The 19,356-nt window shown below is 47.5% G+C and overlaps 2 protein-coding genes across 6 annotated transcripts; both read right to left on the reverse strand.

Annotated features, from left to right (window-relative positions):
* Positions 1-5: 5 nt before the first annotated feature.
* LOC118319144 (MRN complex interacting protein) lies at positions 6-2,928 on the reverse strand. 4 transcript variants are annotated; one of them, XM_047334391.1, is made up of 7 exons: positions 2,724-2,926; positions 2,391-2,450; positions 2,117-2,223; positions 1,976-2,018; positions 1,780-1,898; positions 1,234-1,264; positions 6-392 (listed from the first exon to the last, which is right to left on the reverse strand). In XM_047334391.1, exons 1-7 carry the CDS (start codon positions 2,781-2,783, stop codon positions 81-83), a joined length of 732 nt encoding a protein of 243 aa, XP_047190347.1. In that variant the 5' UTR covers positions 2,784-2,926; the 3' UTR covers positions 6-80. The 4 variants fall into 4 exon arrangements, with proteins under 4 accessions (XP_047190347.1, XP_035505176.2, XP_047190349.1 ...); XM_035649283.2 differs by having other exon boundaries at positions 1,780-1,907; positions 2,724-2,924; XM_047334393.1 differs by having other exon boundaries at positions 229-392; positions 1,893-1,898; positions 2,724-2,928.
* A 425-nt stretch (positions 2,929-3,353) lies between these two features.
* Positions 3,354-18,797, reverse strand: LOC118319181 (TBC1 domain family member 9B). 2 transcript variants are annotated; one of them, XM_047334365.1, is made up of 23 exons: positions 18,640-18,797; positions 18,048-18,158; positions 16,998-17,116; positions 16,685-16,916; positions 16,138-16,396; positions 15,830-16,037; positions 15,519-15,716; positions 15,219-15,341; positions 13,530-13,680; positions 13,218-13,432; positions 12,527-12,644; positions 10,751-10,953; positions 10,463-10,545; positions 9,192-9,321; positions 7,431-7,529; positions 7,278-7,346; positions 6,747-6,987; positions 6,429-6,494; positions 6,262-6,330; positions 5,511-5,564; positions 5,247-5,291; positions 5,056-5,153; positions 3,354-4,835 (listed from the first exon to the last, which is right to left on the reverse strand). In XM_047334365.1, the coding sequence occupies exons 1-23, from the start codon at positions 18,755-18,757 to the stop codon at positions 4,248-4,250; spliced, it is 3,597 nt and encodes a 1,198-aa protein (XP_047190321.1). In that variant the 5' UTR covers positions 18,758-18,797; the 3' UTR covers positions 3,354-4,247. The 2 variants fall into 2 exon arrangements, with proteins under 2 accessions (XP_047190321.1, XP_035505229.2); XM_035649336.2 differs by having other exon boundaries at positions 5,511-5,576.
* Between the last annotated feature and the right edge of the window lie 559 nt (positions 18,798-19,356).

Raw genomic sequence — 19,356 nt, forward strand, 5'->3', positions numbered from 1 at the left:
ATCTGTTTGTAATTGATCGGTTTATTGATCAGCTGCACTTTATATGAAATATTACACCACCTATTCATGATAATGATTTTTCAGATCTCGAAGCTGAAATCCTCTTCGGTTTCAAACAGGGAGGAAACAGGAAGAAGTGGGCGGGAGCTGGTAATTATGTCACCACAGGGGAGGGAGGTGGCTCCACCCACTTGTCGAGTCCACCCACTGACAGACGGCTTCTCTCCATTCTGCACCTGACAGTCAGAACTGAGGAAAAGAGGCCACCTGGAGACCGGACCAGAACTGACATCTGGAGGATGAACTTTCTTCTCACTGGTGGTTCTGGACTGGTTCAGACTGGTGGTTCTGGTTTTGATAGGTTCACCATGAGTTCTTGTCGGACTGAAGATCTGTGACCACAGAGAAAATTTGATTTTTTAAAGAAACTCATTTACTGAAAATTGATAAATAAAATAAAATATAAAATAAATATTGTTTACTTTCGCCAAGCACGACGTAAACGATTTAAATCTAAAGAAGAGTATGAATATGATCCAGATGTAAATTACGGTTACATATAAATCATAAAACACTGAAACATGCTGATGGAGCTGCTGAGGTTTTTGTAGTTCATCTTCAGAAATGTGTCATTTCACCACGACAGACGCATCAACAACATCCACCGTCACATGACAACGTTGTTTAGTGTCAGTGGAGTCGGATTCTCTTTTCATAAGTCCTATGAATCCTTTTTGACACCTTTGACCTCATGATGTTTTCCACTGAGGTCAAGGAACAGTAGAGAGGAAGGACATTTCGACCCCACCCCACATGTACTTTGTGTGTGTGTGTGTTGGGGGGTCACATCCAAGTTAATATAATTTTCCTCATTAACACTCAAACACTTAAATGATTATATTAATGTATTTATTAAAACGTGAATGAACTGAGCAGCTGCATACTCTGACTTGCACTTCACGCTGAGAGGCTGCAGGGGGCGCCGACAAGTATAATCTATCACCTACTTCCGTCAGAGAAGAAGATGCTCCGGAAGCAGTGCCGGTAGCAGCTAACGTTAGCATCAACTGATTGGCGGAATTAATCGGTTTGGATATCCACGTTGGTTTCACCACGATAGTTTAATCCTACTTTAACCTTTTGACCTTATTTACTGAGGTCAAGGACAACTAGAGAGGAAGGACAAACTGAATCCACCTGTGATGTCAGTTAAAGGGGATGTAAGCGTTGTACCTGCTCTGCTGCATCTCTTCTTTTCCTCTTCCTGTCAGAACAGAGGGTCAAAGGTCAGCGGTCAGTTCTATGCCAGGACAAAATGACCAGTGTTTAAAGTTTATAAAAAATAATCTGCTATGTCTAATATTTTTTTTAACATTGTTTACCCTTTGAAACAGTCCACTCTCTCCCTCACTGAGGAATTCTGAGACTGAATATTCATGAGAACATAGGCCCCGCCTACCACAGCTGCTGTGCCATAGTGCAAGAGAACACCTGCAGTTGACTCCTCCTCCCGGACTATTGACTCCTCCCCCATACTCATGACTCCTCCCCCCAACTCACAGTCTGTTGCATTTGTCACATTTGAACAGGATTCGTTTCAGGTGAAGTCACCAGACAAACGTCGCTGCAGTCGAAATCCGAGGACAAACAGAAGAAATGGAGGAACTTAAAAGGATGTTTATAATTTGACTTGTCTTTGATTTTTCATGTTAAATGTTTTAAGTTATCGATCAGCCCTGTTTGTCACCTGTCATATTTTTTAAATAATAAAAGTCGCACCTGTCAGTAACGTTGTTGCCATGCAACTGCTGTCTGTCCATCAAAACCTTTTCCTGCTCCTCCTCTAGCCCCGCCTCCTCAGGTGGATCCAGGTATTTGCTCCAGCGACTCACCTGAGTCTGTCTCACCTGTCGACAGTCAGAGCCCAGTTTACAACCTTGTGTGTGTGCGTGCGTGCGTGCGTGTTTGCTCTCACCTGGTCGTCTCTCTCTTCCTCAGGTTCTGCCTTGTCCTGTTCCCTGTGAACAAACACACACACATGAAAAAACATCTGATTGACAGGTGAGAACCCTGATGACACTGAAAGAAACCGTGTATTGTGGGACATGTTGGTTACCATAGTGACCAGGTGTTGTGCTCCTGCTCCTCCATCATGGCTCCTTTCATGGCATTCATTTTCTGAACATGACGTCTGCAGTCTGCCCCGGAGCCCCGGCCATACTCCTGTCAATCAACCAATCAATGTAACATGTCTGTGACTCCAGATTGGTTCAGGGGGCAGAAACTCTTTCTACTTTGAACATTTTTAGGGTTAGGTTTAGGGTTATGTGGGGATCTGAGACTAAATCAAACTCTTTAATGTTTTCAAAGAAGAAAAGTTTTGTTCTGACCTTTAGCAGCGTCTGTTTCTCTCCACAAACTTTACAGCTCCACCTGTTGACCTTCTTCACCTGACAGAACACAGGGCAAAACATTAACCCTCTTCACCTGCCACAAGATGGCAGGAATGACGTCGTTTAAGTTTATACTGAAGGAACCAGACTGCATGTCTATCTGTGTGTCTGTACCAGGTCTGTCTGTCTGTCTGTGTCAGTCTGTCTGTCTGTGTCAGTCTGTCTGTCTGTGTGTGCGTGCGTGCGTTTGTGTGTGTGTGCCAGTGTGTGTGTCTGCCAGTGTGTGTGTGTGTGTGTGTGTGCCAGTATGTCTGTGTGTGCGTGTGTTACCTGTTGAACCTGGAAGTTCTCACACTTGAAACACTTGACAACGTGAAAATCTTGAACCATGACGACTTTAAACGGATCTGGTTGAGGTTCTGGTTCAGGTTCTTGTGTTGACGATCTGGTCCGACAGATTTTTCCCGGGACAGTTTGAAGCGCAGGGACGTCACAGTCTACGTCACAGCGCCTCCTCGTGGCTGGAGGAATAACGACCTTTGGATTTATATTGTAACCTGGCGGAAGTGACGTAGTGCTGGGATGTGTCAGCTCTGGTTCATAGATACGTCACCTTCGTTTGGGGGAGGGGCTTCGTTTGATATGTTTTTCAATGCATATGATTGATTTTGTTTATTTTTGAACAAAATATTGAATCACTTTTTATCAGCTGTCACTGATATATTGTGGATGAGTACGTGAATGTGTCTCTGAAACTATTTTTAATAATTAATAATTTGACATTTACAGCAATGTCAAACTATGCAAAAAATTATATTGAACTTTTAAAATCTCATAAAGTTTATAAAACAGTGAAATTTAATCTGTAAAAAAATCTGACAAAAAAGTGACATCATCAGATTACACATGAAGTTATGAAAAAGTAAATAATCAATTAACATGAAACCACAGAAGAAGAAATCCATTTCCTGCAGTATTTATTAGAACATTACAGATCAATAACTGATCAATACAATGGATTTTAAAAAATGTTTAATAAATACATAAACAACGTCGGAGGAAAACAAGACTAAAAATACTGAAACATCCTCTGACATCATCAGTCAATAGGATGTTAACAGGAGTGATGTCATCACACAGATGAACAAATAAGGCTTCAGAGACGTGAAGGTGTGAAAGAAACGTTATTCATGTACAATAATATATGAAATGTATAGAACTAAAACACATTTATTTTATTTACTCTAAATAAACAGGGAACGTCCTTATTTATGTGACTGACTTTTATTTTCTTAAAATTAAAAAAAAACTTGGTTCAGTTCTGCCAATAGAAATCTCACCTGTTGTTTACACCTGTTGTGTCCAGGTGTAAACAACAGGTGATATTGTCTTCGCTCTGTTGGGACTGAAGATTCACAGATTATTTAATAACCAGATGTTTGGACTCACATGTTCAGATTTTCCTGCAGAGACTTAACACACAAGATCAATGAATCAATACAGATCAATGAATCAATACTGATCAATGAATCAATACAGATCAATGAATCAATACTGATCAATGAATCAATACAGATCAATGAATCACTACAGATCAATGAATCAATACTGATCATTTGGAGGAACCTGTTTAAACTTGATCTCCACAGTAAAATTATCTTCTAGCTCAATGACATCACAGGTCAGTGACATCACTACAATAATCAGTGATGATGCATTTCCTGTGTGTCTCTGGGTTAGGCTGCGAACAACCAGCCAATCAGAGCCTGTTTCCTGCTGAAAGCAGTGATGTCAGCAGTGATGCTCCAATCAGGAGCTGATGTCATCATAGCCCACCTGACAGGTGAAGGTGAGTCAGACAGAAGGCTGGGTGTCTTCGTGGTCGGAGGCGGAGCTTATCTGACGCTCGACCGCCCGCTGGGTCTTGCAGGCGACCATCTTGTCCTGGATGTTCACCTTCCTCTCAAAGTAGTCGACGAGCGGCGGCTCCGTCAGCAGCGATGCCAGCACCTGCTCAAAGGTGATTGACCAATCAACATCCAAGACACTGCCCCGCCGCTGCTCTCCACCAATCAGCACCGTGTCGTCAGCGATGTCCTCACACTGCAGCGAGCCGGAGCTCACCACCGAGTACGACGACACCGACGTGTCGTCTTTGGCTTCCTCGTCGGACGTCTGTGGAGTCCCTGGCTCCAGCTGGGCGTCGGCCAGGGCCTGGCACACCTGGGCCTCACCTGACCCCCCTTCCCTCTGAGGATCAAGGGGCGGAGCCTGAGCAGCAGCGGTTTCCATCTTCTTGGACCCGTTGTTGAACTTCTTGCCAACCTCACCGATGCGCAGCAGCAGACTGGCCACAGTGGCAATGGCGTGATAGAGCTGCTGTTCCTGAGGCTCCTCACTGAACATGTTGTACAGAGTCTTACACAACTCGATGAACTGCTCCTACACACACACACACACACACACACACACACACACACACACACACACACACACACACACACACACACACACACACACACACACACACACACACACACACACACACACACACACACACACACACACACACACACACACACACACACACACACACACACACACCCAAGTCAACACACGCTGTCACACTCCCACCTGGTGTCTCACCTGAACCACTCCTCACCTGGTTCATCCGAGGAAGGTCTTTGATGGTCCCTCTCCTCGGCTCCTTCTCTCTGGCCCACATCCTCAGATAGTACCTGTAGTCCTTCACCTTCTCCTCTGGGTCAACAACAACAACCCCGGTTCAAAGGTCACACACCTTGAAGGGGGGGGGGGGGCCAGCTACACAACAGGTATATCACCTTCACTTACCTTTCTTCTCCTCACCGTCTCCACCTCCATCCTGCAGCTCTTCACCTTTTCAGAGAAGATTCACCATCATCACCCAGATCGGATTCATACCTCAGGCCACGCCCACATCAGTGATGTCATAGCCCAGGTATCACAACCCTCAATGACCACACGTAAACAATGTCGTCAGGGAGGAGTTTATATAACACCTGCTGTGACATCACTGACGGTGCGCGGGCCCAGAGGAGCATCAACGTCTGACAGTCCAACCATAACAACACAAACCTGATGTCACTTCCTGCTGCGCCGAAGTATCCAGATCCGACGAGAGGGAACATTCTGGAGGGAGAACTTGTTTATGAATAAACAGTTCATAGAGAAATACTTTATTGATTATTGTTCATATATTAACTATATATGTATATAAACTGTATATAATATATATTAAATGTGTGTGTGTGTATATATATATATATATTTCCAGTTAATTTAAACATTATTTTTATATAAACAGTTTGTTTATTGTTCATATTTAAACAGTCTCTTATTTACTCCTTCACAGCACGTGAGCCTTGAGATAATGTATGTTATGATTTGATATATAATCATAACATACAAATAAAATGATATACATATACAAATAAAATGAAATGGAATTGTGTTTATACTGTGACATGAACACTGACGCTGTACAACAGACACTACTACTTCTACTACTGGTGGTGGTAGTAGTAGTAGTATTAGTAGAAGTAGTAGAAGTAGTATTATTATAGTAGAAGTGGTATTAGTATTAGTAGTAGCAGTATTCATAGTAGAAGTACTAGCAGTAGTATTAGTATTAGTAGAAGTATTAGTAGTATTAGTACTAGTATTAGTAGTAGAAGTATTTGTAGTACAAGTACTAGTAGCAGTAGTAGTAATAGTAGTAAAGGTATTGGTAGTACTAGTAGTAGTAGAAGTAGCAGTAGTAGTATTAGTAGAAGTAGAAGTATTAGTATTACTAGTAATAGTAGTACTGTGGTACGTCAGTTCTTACCTTGTGGTTCGTCTTCGATGAAGAAGTGCGTCGCCTCTAGAGCAGACTCCGCCTCCTCAGGACACAGAGCTTCAACACAAACAAACAAAGAGACAGAAAGTTCGAACTGGTTCTTTAAAATGTCTGATGAAATGATCAACAATGAACAAATGGTGGGGGGGGTATACCTGGTGGGAGGTGGAGCTTATACAACAGTTTGAGTTTCTCCATCATGTCTCCATGATACATCCCACCTGCAGACACAGACACATTAACTGAGAGAACATCACAACTGACACCAAACTAGGGTAGTTACAGTAGTTAGGGTAGTTTCAATTGTTAGGGTAGTTACAGTTGTTAGGGTAGTTACAGTTGTTAGGGTAGTTACAGTTGTTAGGGTTGTTACAGTAGTTACAGTTGTTACGGTAGTTACAGTTGCTTAATTTAATTTAAGTTCTGATCCTGAGATCAGCACCAGAATCGAGGTTTAATGGAACTGGACTCACTGAGTCCAGTGATGAACTCTTTGAAGTTGACCAGTCGGTCCTGATTCTGGTCCAGGAGTCTGAAGAGACGGGCTGACAGAGTAGGGGTGTGGCCTCCACAGACCCACGGGGCGAGTGCAGTGAAGAGCTGGATGAACTGGGCCGGGTCAATGCGGTACTGCTCCAGGTACGGCAGACTGGGATCATGACGCTCGGCCGCAGAACTGCTGGAGCCCCAGTAACAACTGGTCATGTGTTTGGACTGAATGGGTGAAAAACACAACCAGAGCCAGTGTCAAGGTACAGCCTAACAGACAGAACTCAGGGCTGACAAACACTCACATCAAGATGCCACCATGTTACATAACACAGCATTTATAATCTATAATCTGATTTATTTCTCTAAAATTTTACTCGTGTATAATATATAATCACAACAGTCTGTTTGACTTCATCAGTTTATTTCTTTTACAATCCACTTTGCTTCTTTGTGAGTCGAAATCATGTGGGGTTAGGGTTAGGTCAGACCTCATTCCTAAATGTAGTATTTACCTTAAAGAGACAGTACAGTTCCTCCAGCTCCTCAATACTGAAGGCCGACTCCGTCATCATCGCCCTCACCTGCGCACACACACACACACACCTGTAAACACTACATCTGCCTTAGCATGCTAACAATAGCTCCAGAATGCTAACATCACCCACCACACTCCTCTTGGCCGTGTCCTCCAGGGACTGGATGACCTTTAACCTCTGTTTAAACCTCATCTGCTCGATGACATCAGAGCGCAGGCTACCGAATTTCTGCTCAGAGAAGAAGAAACAGTGACCAGACCGGGACCATTCACACTAACATATTCATGATAATTGTTTATAATCAAATATATATATATATATATTCGATTATAAACAATTATCGATTCATCTCGATTCATCAAAAATGAAATTCGAAACATGATTTTTTTATCATTTTGTTTTGATCAATAACAATAATAATGTCCACTGGAAGGTTATATTTGCCAATATATTTCCTAGAAAAAAAATCAACAACAACAAAGTGTGGCAGCATCCTTGTTGTAAAATAAGACTTCAATGTCTTCTAAACTTGAAAACATAAAACAGGACTCTTCCAAATCCTCTTGTTATGGACAATGAGCATAGAATCCCTGAGACAAAAAAGCAAAGCTACATTTAGCTGTCGCCTGTATGAAAATCAAATCAGCTTTCATTAAAAAATAAAACGATATAGAAGTTTGTACCAGCTCTCATACAAAAATAGTGCTCTCTGTGGAGTATGTGGTAAAAACCAGGGCCGGTTAAATCATTATCGTGCAACATCTCAAAGGTGCTGAGCCGGTGGAAGCTGAACGTCAAGGGGGGAGGCTTCATGCTCCGCAGGAGAAAGACTATTTCTGCAGAGACACTGCTGCCTGGAATGCTCACGTATCTCTTGGCAAACTTGGAAACCGGAGGAAAAAAGATGCAACCCGTCCATACGCTTTTCATGCAGCGGCTGCCAGTTGAATAATTCCAGTCGGTTGCCCTTGTTTAGCCACGCTAACATGTGGCTTACAACGTAAACAGGTCGGTGACGTTCAGCGGTATGGAACGTGGTGGTCATCAGAGCAACGTATGTTACGTTCTGCCTCCATCATGTTTACAAAACTACTGTGGAACGTGTGAGTGTGATGACAACATTATAAACATCTCAAAAGGATGCTGAAAAACTAATCCATGCATTTGTCACTTCTAGACTGGACGACTGTAATTCATGACTGTCAGGATGTTCCCCAATAAGTCTGTGAAAAGCCTCCAGTTAATCCAAAATGCCGCAGCACGAGTTCTGACAGGAACTAGATAAAGAGATCATATTTCTCCAGTGTAAAATTCAGAATATAATTCAAAATCCTGCTCCTAACCTACAAAGCCCTTAATAATCAAGCTCCATCATATCTTACAGAGCTCAGTTTCATATTATCCCAATAGATCACTTCGCTCTGTAAACACAGGACGACTTGTGGTTCAGAGTCTGTAAAAGTAGAATGGGAGGCAGAGCCTTCAGCCATCAGGCTCCTCTCCTCTGGAACCAGGGAGGCAGACTCACTCTCTACATTTAAGTTAAACTTAAAACCGTCCTCTTTAATAAAGCTTATAGTTAGAGCTGCTCAGGTGTTTAATAAACCATTTCTTTATTATGCTGCTATAGGCCGAGACTCCTGGGGGAACAGATGCTCCGCCCACAACTGAGTCTGGTTCTGTCACATATTTCTTCATGTTAAAAGAGTTTTTTCTCTCCACCGTCGCCAAGTGCTTTGCTCATTGTGGGATTTGTTGGGTTTTCCCTGTAATATTGTATTATTGACCTCACTATGTAAAGTGCCTTGAGACAATGTATGTTGTGATATGGCGCTATACAAATAAAATTGAATTGAATTGAATTATGATGAGTCATCGTTCCAGTCTGACCTCATAGGATGACTTGATGAGTTGGAAGATGTCAATCTCTTGTGGAGGGTCATCTCCGCTCGTCAGCAGGGCATGCAGGTGAGGGATGGGCGGAGCCACTGTCTGTCTATTCACAACATTATCCAGGTACCTACACACACACACAAATACACACACACACACACACACAATTTGGTGTTTTTTTTTCATTTTCAGCACTTTGCTGTACAACACATTTTATAGCTGTCCACTCTGACTCCCACTCTGACTCCTACCTGTCCACTCTGACTCCCACTCTGACTCCTACCTAACTCCCACTCTGACTCCTACCTCCCACTGTGACTCCTACCTGTCCACTCTGACTCCTACCTGTCCACTGACTCCCACTCTGACTCCTACCTGTCCACTCTGACTCCCACTCTGACTCCTACCTGACTCCCACTCTGACTCCTACCTCCCACTCTGACTCCTACCTGTCCACTCTGACTCCTACCTGTCCACTGACTCCCACTCTGACTACTACCTGTCCAGTATGACTCCTACCTGTCCACTCTGACTCCTACCTGTCCAGTATGACTCCTACCTGTCCACTCTGACTTCTACCTGTCCACTCTGACTCCCACTCTGACTCCTACCTGTCCAGTATGACTCCTACCTGTCCACTCTGACTCCTACCTGTCCAGTATGACTTCTACCTGTCCACTCTGACTCCCACTCTGACTCCTACCTGTCCATTCTGACTCCCACTCTGACTCCTACCTGTCCACTCTGACTCCAACCTGACTCCCACTCTGACTCCTACCTCCCACTCTGACTCCAACCTGTCCACTCTGACTCCTACCTGTCCAGTATGACTCCTACCTGTCCACTCTGACTCCTACCTGTCCAGTATGACTCCTATCTGTCCACTCTGACTCCTACCTGTCCACTGACTCCCACTCTGACTACTACCTGTCCAGTATGACTCCTACCTGTCCACTCTGACTCCTACCTGTCCACTCTGACTCCTACCTGTCCACTGACTCCCACTCTGACTACTACCTGTCCAGTATGACTCCTACCTGTCCACTCTGACTCCTACCTGTCCAGTATGACTCCTACCTGTCCACTCTGACTCCTACCTGTCCAGTATGACTTCTACCTGTCCACTCTGACTCCCACTCTGACTCCTACCTGTCCCATCTGACTCCTACCTGTCCACTCTGACTCCCACCTGTCCACTCTGACTCCCACCTTTCCAGTCTGTATTCTACCTGTCCAGCCTAACTCTCACAGTTCCGTCTGACTCCTACCTGCCCAGGATGGTCATAGCTTCTCCCTCGTCGCTGCAGGACAACAGGGCGTCCATATTGTCGTGGAGCACAGCCAGTGCCACCTGCAGGTAGATTCAGAGTAAGGAAGAAGATCAAGTTTGAGTTGTCAGAGGTCAGAGGTGAAGAGAGATATACCTGACACACCTGTACTGTCAAGTATGTTCCACCAACGCACCACAAGTCACAGTCAGTACAGAGAAGAGATGTTATATACCGTCAGTGATCAGTCGGTGATCAGTCAGTGATCAGTCAGTGATCAGTTAGTACCTGGAAGATGACCTTGATTCCCTCGTAGAAGAAGCAATCAACCAATAAGACGGCGCTGTCGAATGGCATCACAGACAGGAAGAGGGTGAGGAACCATGACAGGCTGATGGTGGAGATGACTCCTAGGTCCTGCATGTGTTCATACAGCAGGGGGAGGAAGGCACGGGTGAGTTCCTCAAACACGCCCTGATCCACCAGAGCCCCTGTAGGGACACGAACCACAGCATTATATTTAGAATGCTTCTTATATTTAGAATGCTTCTCCCCTATAGATCTGGCTGAGCTGACTTTACTTGTCACTTCATCCAAGCCATAAACCTGTCATTTAGATCCTATTCCATCAAGGCTATTTGAGGATATTACCTTTAATTAATAGTCCCTCCCTCTCTCGCTCTCTCCTTCTCCTCCTTTTCTATCTCTCCTAGTGTATCTCTGACCCCAGAGCTGCAGGACCCAAACCCCTCATTGTTATTGTTATTATTATTATTATCATCAGCACTTACAACAACAACAACATGATTGTAATTGTTTGTAATTATAAGTATCAGTCTGGTAGAGACTAAAGCGGTGGTTGTACAACTGTCCTCTCTCTCTCTTCTCTCCTACTGTCTCTCCTCTCTTCCCCCTCTCTCTCCTCTCTTTCCTCCCACCTCTCCTCTCTTCCTCATTTCTCTCCTCACCCCAACCGGTCGAGACAGAAGCTCCGCCCACAACTGAGTCTGGTTCTGTCAGAGATTTCTTCGTGTTTAAAGGGAGTTTTTTCTCTCCACTGTCGCAAAGTGCTTTGCTCATTGTGGGATTTGTTGGGTTTTCCCTGTAATTGTAATATTGACCTAACCATGAAAATTGCCTTGAGACAATGTATGTTGTGATATGGCGCTATACAAATAAAATTGAATTGAATTGAACTGAATCACACTTAGACAGCATCCCCCCTCTGTGAGGAGGTGGTCTGCAGGAAAAACATGTCTCCTATGTCCCATGTTCCATCACCGGAACCCGAAACCGTCACTGCCACCGTCACTGCCACTGCCACTGCCACTGCCACAGACACAGACACAGACACAGACACAGGACACTGACACAGACACAGACACAGACACAGGATACTGACACTGACCCAGGACACTGCCACTGACACAGACACAGACACAGGACACTGACACAGACACAGACACAGACACAGGACACTGACGCAGACACAGGACACTGCCACTGACACAGACACAGGACACTGACACTGACCCAGGACACTGACACAGACACAGCAGAGACACAGACACTGACACTGTCACTGTCACTAACACTGATACAGGACACTGACCCAGGACACTGACCCCCACCCAGGACACTGACCCTGTCACTGTCACTGACACTGACACTGACCCAGGACACTGCCACTGACACAGACATAGACACAGGACACTGACCCAGAACACTGACACAGACACAGCAGAGACACAGACACTGACACTGTCACTGTCACTAACACTGATACAGGACACTGACCCAGGACACTGACCCCCACCCAGGACACTGACCCTGTCACTGTCACTGACACAGACACAGACACAGACACTGTCACTGTCACTGACACAGACACAGACACTGATACAGGACACTGACCCAGGACACTGACCCAGGACACTGACACCCACCCAGGACACTGACACAGTCACTGACCCTGACACTGACACTGACACTGACACTGACACAGTCACTGACACTGGACCCAGGACACTGACACTACGTCAGAAGTCACAGACGGTTACTGACCTACGACTCTGGTGTTGTAGTAGTCGGGCAGCATACGTTCACACAGCGCCACCAACAGCCAGAAGGCTTCTTCCTCTGTGCAGTAGAGCAGCAGAACGGAGGTGACGATGTTCATGGCCTGTAGGGGGAAGCAGAGAACATGTTTTTATTAACATGTATAAAACTGCATAGAAACGAAGGGGGTGTGGCCTAACTAACAGACAACGTATATGTAGCCACACAAGACACATTTTACATATTATTATACTTACCTGGTTTTGTATTTATATACATACACACACATTATGGGTGTAACGATACATGTATTTGTATTGAACCGTTCGGTTCGGCACACGTGACAAATCAAACGATTCGTTGTAAAAGATAATAATAGAATAAAGCTTAAATTGTGTGAAATATAATGTTCTCAGAAGGGACTCCACGTCTGCTCTGTCCTCCCCAAAGATAAACATTGCACTCCAGTAGCAGCCAGGAGGCTAAGCTAAGCTAAGCTAGCTCGTTGTAATATAGCTAGTAATGCTATTAAAACAATGGTACGAGAGGTTACATCAGTGGGACGACTCCAGACATGTCAACTCATTTACGAATATATTTATTTATTTATATATAAACATACATATATATATATATATATATATATATATATATATATATAAATAAATATATTCTTAAAAAAAATAATTTTGCCTACCTGGCAGTATCCGATGCCGGGGTTGCGGTGGGCGTACGCAGTGAGGACGCGGCGCAGCGCTGCGATTCCCATCTCGTTCTGGAACGCTCTGTGTTCGGGCATCGAACGATGGAGGTCGCGCTCGATTTCCTCTGTAGCCAATGAACATTGCCCCATAGCCTGCTCCAACAGGTCGCCATAGTAACCAGGGTGGGTCACCATCTCATTCTGCGCACCTGGGTGGAATGAACAAATGAATGAGTGAATACTGACCAGAGAACAGTAACCACAGTTCTCTCAGGTGATTGAATTAATGAATGAGTGAATACTGACCAGAGAACAGTAACCACAGTTCTCCTCTCAGACGCTCTGGGATCCCATTGAGGACGAGTTCTCTGGTTCTGGAGGTTCTGTACATGCAAACACCTCTACCAAACTCTGAGAAATGGATGTTCCAAGCTTCCTCCTTCATTTTCTCCTTCATCTGTAGGAATGAGGGAGGAGATGAGGGAGGGAGGAGATTATGGAGGGAGGAGAATGAGGGAGGACGGAGATGGGGGAGGAGGGAGGGAGGAGACGAGGAGGGAGGAGATGATGGAGGGAGGAGAATGAGGGAGGACGGTGATGGGGGAGGAGGGAGGGAGGAGACGAGGAGGGATGGAGGAGATGAGAGGGGAGGGCGGACATGAGGAAGGAGGGATGGAGGAGATGAGGGAGGAGGGACATGAGGGAGGAGGGAGATGATGGAGGGAGAGGAATGAGGGAGGAGGGAGGATGGAGATGGGGGAGGAGATGAGGAGGGATGGAGGAGATGAGGGGTATGTGAGGGAGGAGATAAGGGAGGGAGGAGATGAGGAGGGATGTAGGAGATGAGGGGGGAGGGACATGAGGGAGGAGGGAGGGAGGAGATGAGGGAGGAGGGACATGAGGGAGTAGGGAGGAGATGAGGGAGGAGGGAGGAGTGAGGAGGGAGGGAGGAGATGAGGGAGGAAGGAGGAGGGAGGAGATGAGGGAGGATGGAGATGGGGGAGGAGATGAGGAGGTATGGAGGAGATGAGGGGGGAGGGAGGGAGGAGATGAGGGAGGACGGAGATGGGGGAGGAAATGAGGAGGGATGGAGGAGATAAGGGAGGGAGGAGATGAGGAGGGATGTAGGAGATGAGGGGGGAGGGACATGAGGGAGGAGGGAGGGAGGAGATGAGGGAGGAGGGACATGAGGGAGTAGGGAGGAGATGAGGGAGGAGGGAGGAGTGAGGAGGGAGGGAGGAGATGAGGGAGGAAGGAGGAGGGAGGATGGAGATGGGGGAGGAGATGAGGAGGTATGGAGGAGATGAGGGGGGAGGGAGGGAGGAGATGAGGGAGGACGGAGATGGGGGAGGAAATGAGGAGGGATGGAGGAGATGAGGGAGGGAGGAGATGATGGAGGGAGGAGAATGAGGGAGGATGGAGATGGGGGAGGAGGGAGGGAGGAGATGAGGAGGGATGGAGGAGATGAGGGGGGAGGGACATGAGGGAGGAGGGACAGTCTGACACAAGAACTGGTTTAACAGTATCTAACAGTACTCATCTGTATCTAACAGTACTCCTCAGTATCTAACAGTACTCATCTGTATCTAACATTACTCCTCAGTATCTAACAGTACTCATCTGTATCTAATAGTACTCCTCAGTATCTTACAGTACTCATCTGTATGTAACAGTACACCTCAGTATCTAACAGTACTCATCTGTATCTAACAGTACTCCTGTGTATCTAAGGTCCTTCACAGTGTCTCTTTGTTGCTCAACAGTACCAGTACTCAGTACTCAGTACTTGAACAGTAACTCCCCTTGTATTCCTCAGTATTTACTCTTAGTGGTTGTCTTCAGTATGTTACAGCACCAACTACGTATCCTACAGTGCTGGGACCTACAGTTCTACCAGTACCTAAGTATTTCACAGTACCAGTACACTAATATGTCTAAAACTACCAGTATTCGGTATCCAATCCAGTATCTAAAGGTAATGGGACTTGAACTCACGGCTTTGGGACCCAGGTCCTCGGGAGTGTCTCGGTAGTAGAGCTGCAGCAGACCCTGGCTGGCTGTGGGCAGACCAGGATGGTACTGACGACCCCTGATGGCCTCTGGACCTGATGAGGACGCCTGAGGACACACCAACAGAAACAACCTGGAACTGAATCTGTGTGGGTCAGGAGGTAGAGCGGGTCGCCCACTAACCCCCCGCTGACCACAGTGACACCACTCAGCAACATTGTGGCAGTAAAACTCAGACCTCAGAGAGTAAATAACATTGAAGTAGATCTGACAGAAGTGACGTACCGATTGACCAATCAGAGACAGCGGGCTGGAGTCGCCCCATGAGCTGTCAGGTGTTCGCTGCAGGAAGTCAGAAATGCGTTGGACCAGGAAGTCTCTGTCTTTGAGGTTAGCAAACAGGAAGTTCATTTTGTTCTTGGTGCTGATTGAGACGGGGCAGGGCAGGACGCTGCTGCTGTCCGCCTTCTCCACAATGGACACCTGAGGTGCAAAGGATCATGGGTAAAATCTCTTACAGAGTTCTGACTGGTTTGTTTAATGTCACGCCCAAGAAGAAGAGACAACCCTCTGCAACCATGAGCAGCGTGGTTTACCTCTCGGAGGGGGATGATCAGCTGACACAGGTCTTCTTCTCTGCTGTTAAAACAAATGTAGTTGTTGGAGATGAACAACTGTCCAACCACGTGCATCTTAGCGAACGGCGTCCACAGCGTACAGTCTGTGTGTCCGTCCAGACGCTCATCCTGCATCAGCCGGAACATCGCCCGGTACCGCTCGTTCTTCGCTCGTGCGTCCAGATCCCTATAGCGACAACACAGACCACAAACAGAGTTCAGCTACATCATGAACATCATCACTAATCATCTAATCCACGATGAAGTGATCCCTGAGCGTCTCAGACCTCTTCAGTGCAGAGACGTTCTTCAGGGTCTTGCTGGGTTTGGGCAGCGAGCGGTCGGCGGCGAACGCCTCATTATCAAGCAACTGACGCATGGCGATGTTTGCGAGCTGCTCCATCAGCTTGAAGGTGTCGTTGATGTTGAGGAACATAGAGAAGAAATGTTCTGTGTGACGAGTGCTGACACGAACGCTCTCTGGAAACACCAAGGTGGCGTTCTTCTCCAGCTGGGTCACCTCAGTCCACTGCACCACCAGGGTCACTGAGGGGGGGTCAAACAAATAACTGTACTCGGTAAATGTGGACACAGGAGACAAGGAGAGGAGGGGACGAGGAGACTCCACTCGAGTCAAAGAACCTTGGTGTGTATGTGTGTGTGTGTGTGTATGTGTGTGTGTTTGTGTGTGTGTGCGTTGAGGTAAAAACGGGTGTTTAGTTACACAAATTCAGTTTATGATTTGTTTAAAACAGAAACACAATAAAGCAGATAAAACGTTTCCTGTTCTTGATTGACATCATTAAACTCTGGCCTGTGATTGGCCTGCCGTACCCTCCTTGCCCAGCAGGAACGAGTAGAAGCACAGGTGGTTGACGGACAGGTAGAGCCAGCCCTGCCGCGGGACTCTTCCCTTCCAGTAGCTGCAGGAGTAATAGTTCACCAGTTTCTCCTCGTCAGGCATCCCGAACAACCTCCTCATCTTTAGCTCCGCCTCCCGAAACTTCCCACAGTCCTCCTCCGGCTCCTCACCCTGTTTCAGCCGGTTCTCCTCCGCAATGATGCCCTGCAGGAAGTGACATCCCTCACTGACAGGTACACACAGTTGGAGAAAGAGTCTGAAGAGGACAAACAGGAAGTCACATACAGAGATCTTCCCTTTGACGAAGGTAGTGACGTCTTCGTCGTTGTCGAAGATGGAGATGGTCTGCAGGAGGTTAGACTCCAGCCAATCCCAGTGCTCCGTGATCTCTTTCCTGGACGAGCCTGCAAGACACATCGCAGGGTCAAAAACATTCAACTTATCTTGCTGCTGCTAGTCCGGTCGAGTCCAGTCCAGTCTAGTCGGTTTGGTCTAGTCTGGTCGTGTCCAGTTTAGTCTAGCCCAGTTCGGTCCAGTCCAGTCTAGTCCGGTTCCATATTGTCTGCTCCAGTCCATTCCAGGCCAGTCCAGTCTAGTCTGGTCCGGTCTGGTGCCGTCCAGTCTAGTCCGGTTCGGTCTAGTCTGGTCCAGTCCAGTCTAGTACAATCTAGTCCCCTCCGGTCCAGTCCGGTCCAGTCCAGTCCAGTCCAGTCAAGTCTGGTCCGGTCTGGTCCCGTCCAGTCTAGTCTAGTCTGGTTCGGTCTAGTCTGGTCCAGTCCAGTCTAGTACGGTCTAGTCCCCTCCGGTCCAGTCCAGTCCAGTTTAGTCTAATCTAGTCTAGTCTGGTCTGGTCCAGTGTAGTCTAGCCCGGTTCGGTCCAGTCCAGTCTAGTCCGGTTCCGTCTAGTCTGCTGCAGTCCAGTCCAGGCCGGTCCAGTCTAGTCTAGTCTAGTCCAGTCCAGTCCGGTCCGGTCCAGTCTAGTCCAGTTCGGTCTAGTCCAGTCCAGTCCAGTCTAGTCTAATCTAGTCTTGTCCCGTCTGGTCCAGTATAGTCTAGTCTAGTCCGGTCCAGTCCTGTCCTGTCCGGTTCGGTCTAGTCCAATCCGGTCCAGTCTAGTACAGTCTAGTCCACTCCGGTCTGGTCCGGTCTAGTCAAGGCCAGTCCGGTCCAGTCCAGTCTGGTCTAGTTCGGTCTAGTCCAATCCGGTCCAGTCTAGTACAGTCTAGTCCACTCCGGTCTGGTCCGGTCTAGTCCAGTCCAGTCCAGTCTAGTCCAGTCTGGTCTAGTCCGGTCTGGTCCAGGCTAGTCCGATCCAGTTTGGTCCAGTCAACTCACCACAGGCGACGTTCCAATAGATCTGAGAGTCTGAAGTCTGTAGCAGAATCCTGTACGGAGCCACTCTGGCACTCGAGTCCAGAACTACATCTAGAGTCCCAACCAGGAGACCTACAGACAGACAGACAGGTAAATCGTGTCTTCAGTGAGTCAAATACTGGGGCGGAGTTTGCAGCACATGACAGCAGAGCCACATGTGCTGCAAACTTGAGCTCAACGCCGTCTTCTGTCCACGAGAGCTTATCGATCAGCGGGTCGATCTGTCTTCACCAACTCAACCTCACAGGTACAGTTACCATGACGATGTACACAAGTAAGAAGTAATTTGACCTGCTCAGGTGAGTAAGGACAGGCAGGAGAAAAGAAACTACTTGTCTGAGGTACTTGTACTTCACTTGAGTAGTACTTGTCATTTTAGAAACCAGACGTGTGATTCCCTGTGTCTCGATGAGAACGGAACAAGATCAAGAAGATCACGTGCTGATGGTGGAAAGCTCAGGAGGCTCGTCCATGGACCTTGAGAACCAGGGTCCGGGTCCTGGAGGTCTGGGACTAGCCTGGACCACAGAGGACTGAACAGAACTGTACTCACCGGAGAGGCCCCCCCCCCGGCCGTGCCCCCTCCTCCTCTGCAGGATGAAGAACGGGTTGGCCCGCTCCGAGACCCAGAGTGCTCCGGCCAGCAGCACCTCCTCCGGCTGGATCCACATGTCAGCCCCCCGCGACAGTTACTGCTCCAACCACCAGCCCCCCCCCCCCCCCGCGACAGTTACTGCTCCAACCCCACCCGCGACAGTTACTGCTCCCCCCCGCGACAGTTACTGCTCCAACCACCAGCCCTCCCCCCCCGCGACAGTTACTGCTCCAACCACCAGCCCCCCCCCCCGCGACAGTTACTTCTCCCCCCGCGACAGTTACTGCTCCAACCCCCCCGCGACAGTTACTGCTCCTACCCCCACCCGTGACAGTTACTGCCCCCCCCTGCGACAGTTACTGCTCCAACCCCCACCCGCGACAGTAACTGCTCCCCCCCCCCCCCGCGACAGTTACTGCTCCAACCCCCACCCGCGACAGTTACTGCTCCAACCCCCACCCGCGACAGTTACTGCTCCGCCCCCACCCGCGACAGTAACTGCTCCAACCCCCACCCGTGACAGTTACTGCTCCCCCCCCCCCCCGCGACAGTTACTGCTCCAACCCCCACCCGCGACAGTTACTGCCCCCCCGCGACAGTTACTGCTCCGCCCCCGCCCGCGACAGTTACTGCTCCAACCCCCACCCGTGACAGTTACTGCTCCCCCCGTGACAG

This window comes from Scophthalmus maximus, chromosome 9, assembly GCF_022379125.1.
Source record: "Scophthalmus maximus strain ysfricsl-2021 chromosome 9, ASM2237912v1, whole genome shotgun sequence".
Taxonomy (NCBI): Eukaryota; Metazoa; Chordata; class Actinopteri; order Pleuronectiformes; family Scophthalmidae; genus Scophthalmus; species Scophthalmus maximus.

Coding starts and splice junctions, on each gene's coding strand:
- LOC118319144 (XM_035649283.2), bottom strand. CDS start 2,783: ATGGTTCAAGATTTTCACGTTGTCAAGTGTTTCAAGTGTGAGAACTTC. Junction 2,019..2,116: donor CACAACACCTGGTCACTATG/GTAACCAACATG, acceptor GTTTGTTCACAG/GGAACAGGACAAGGCAGAAC. Junction 1,265..1,779: donor GGCAACAACGTTACTGACAG/GTGCGACTTTTA, acceptor CTGTTCTGACAG/GAAGAGGAAAAGAAGAGATG.
- LOC118319181 (XM_035649336.2), bottom strand. CDS start 18,757: ATGTGGATCCAGCCGGAGGAGGTGCTGCTGGCCGGAGCACTCTGGGTC. Junction 16,397..16,684: donor GTTCCTGCTGGGCAAGGAGG/GTACGGCAGGCC, acceptor ACCCCCCCTCAG/TGACCCTGGTGGTGCAGTGG. Junction 6,331..6,428: donor TAAGCTCCACCTCCCACCAG/GTATACCCCCCC, acceptor TTTGTGTTGAAG/CTCTGTGTCCTGAGGAGGCG.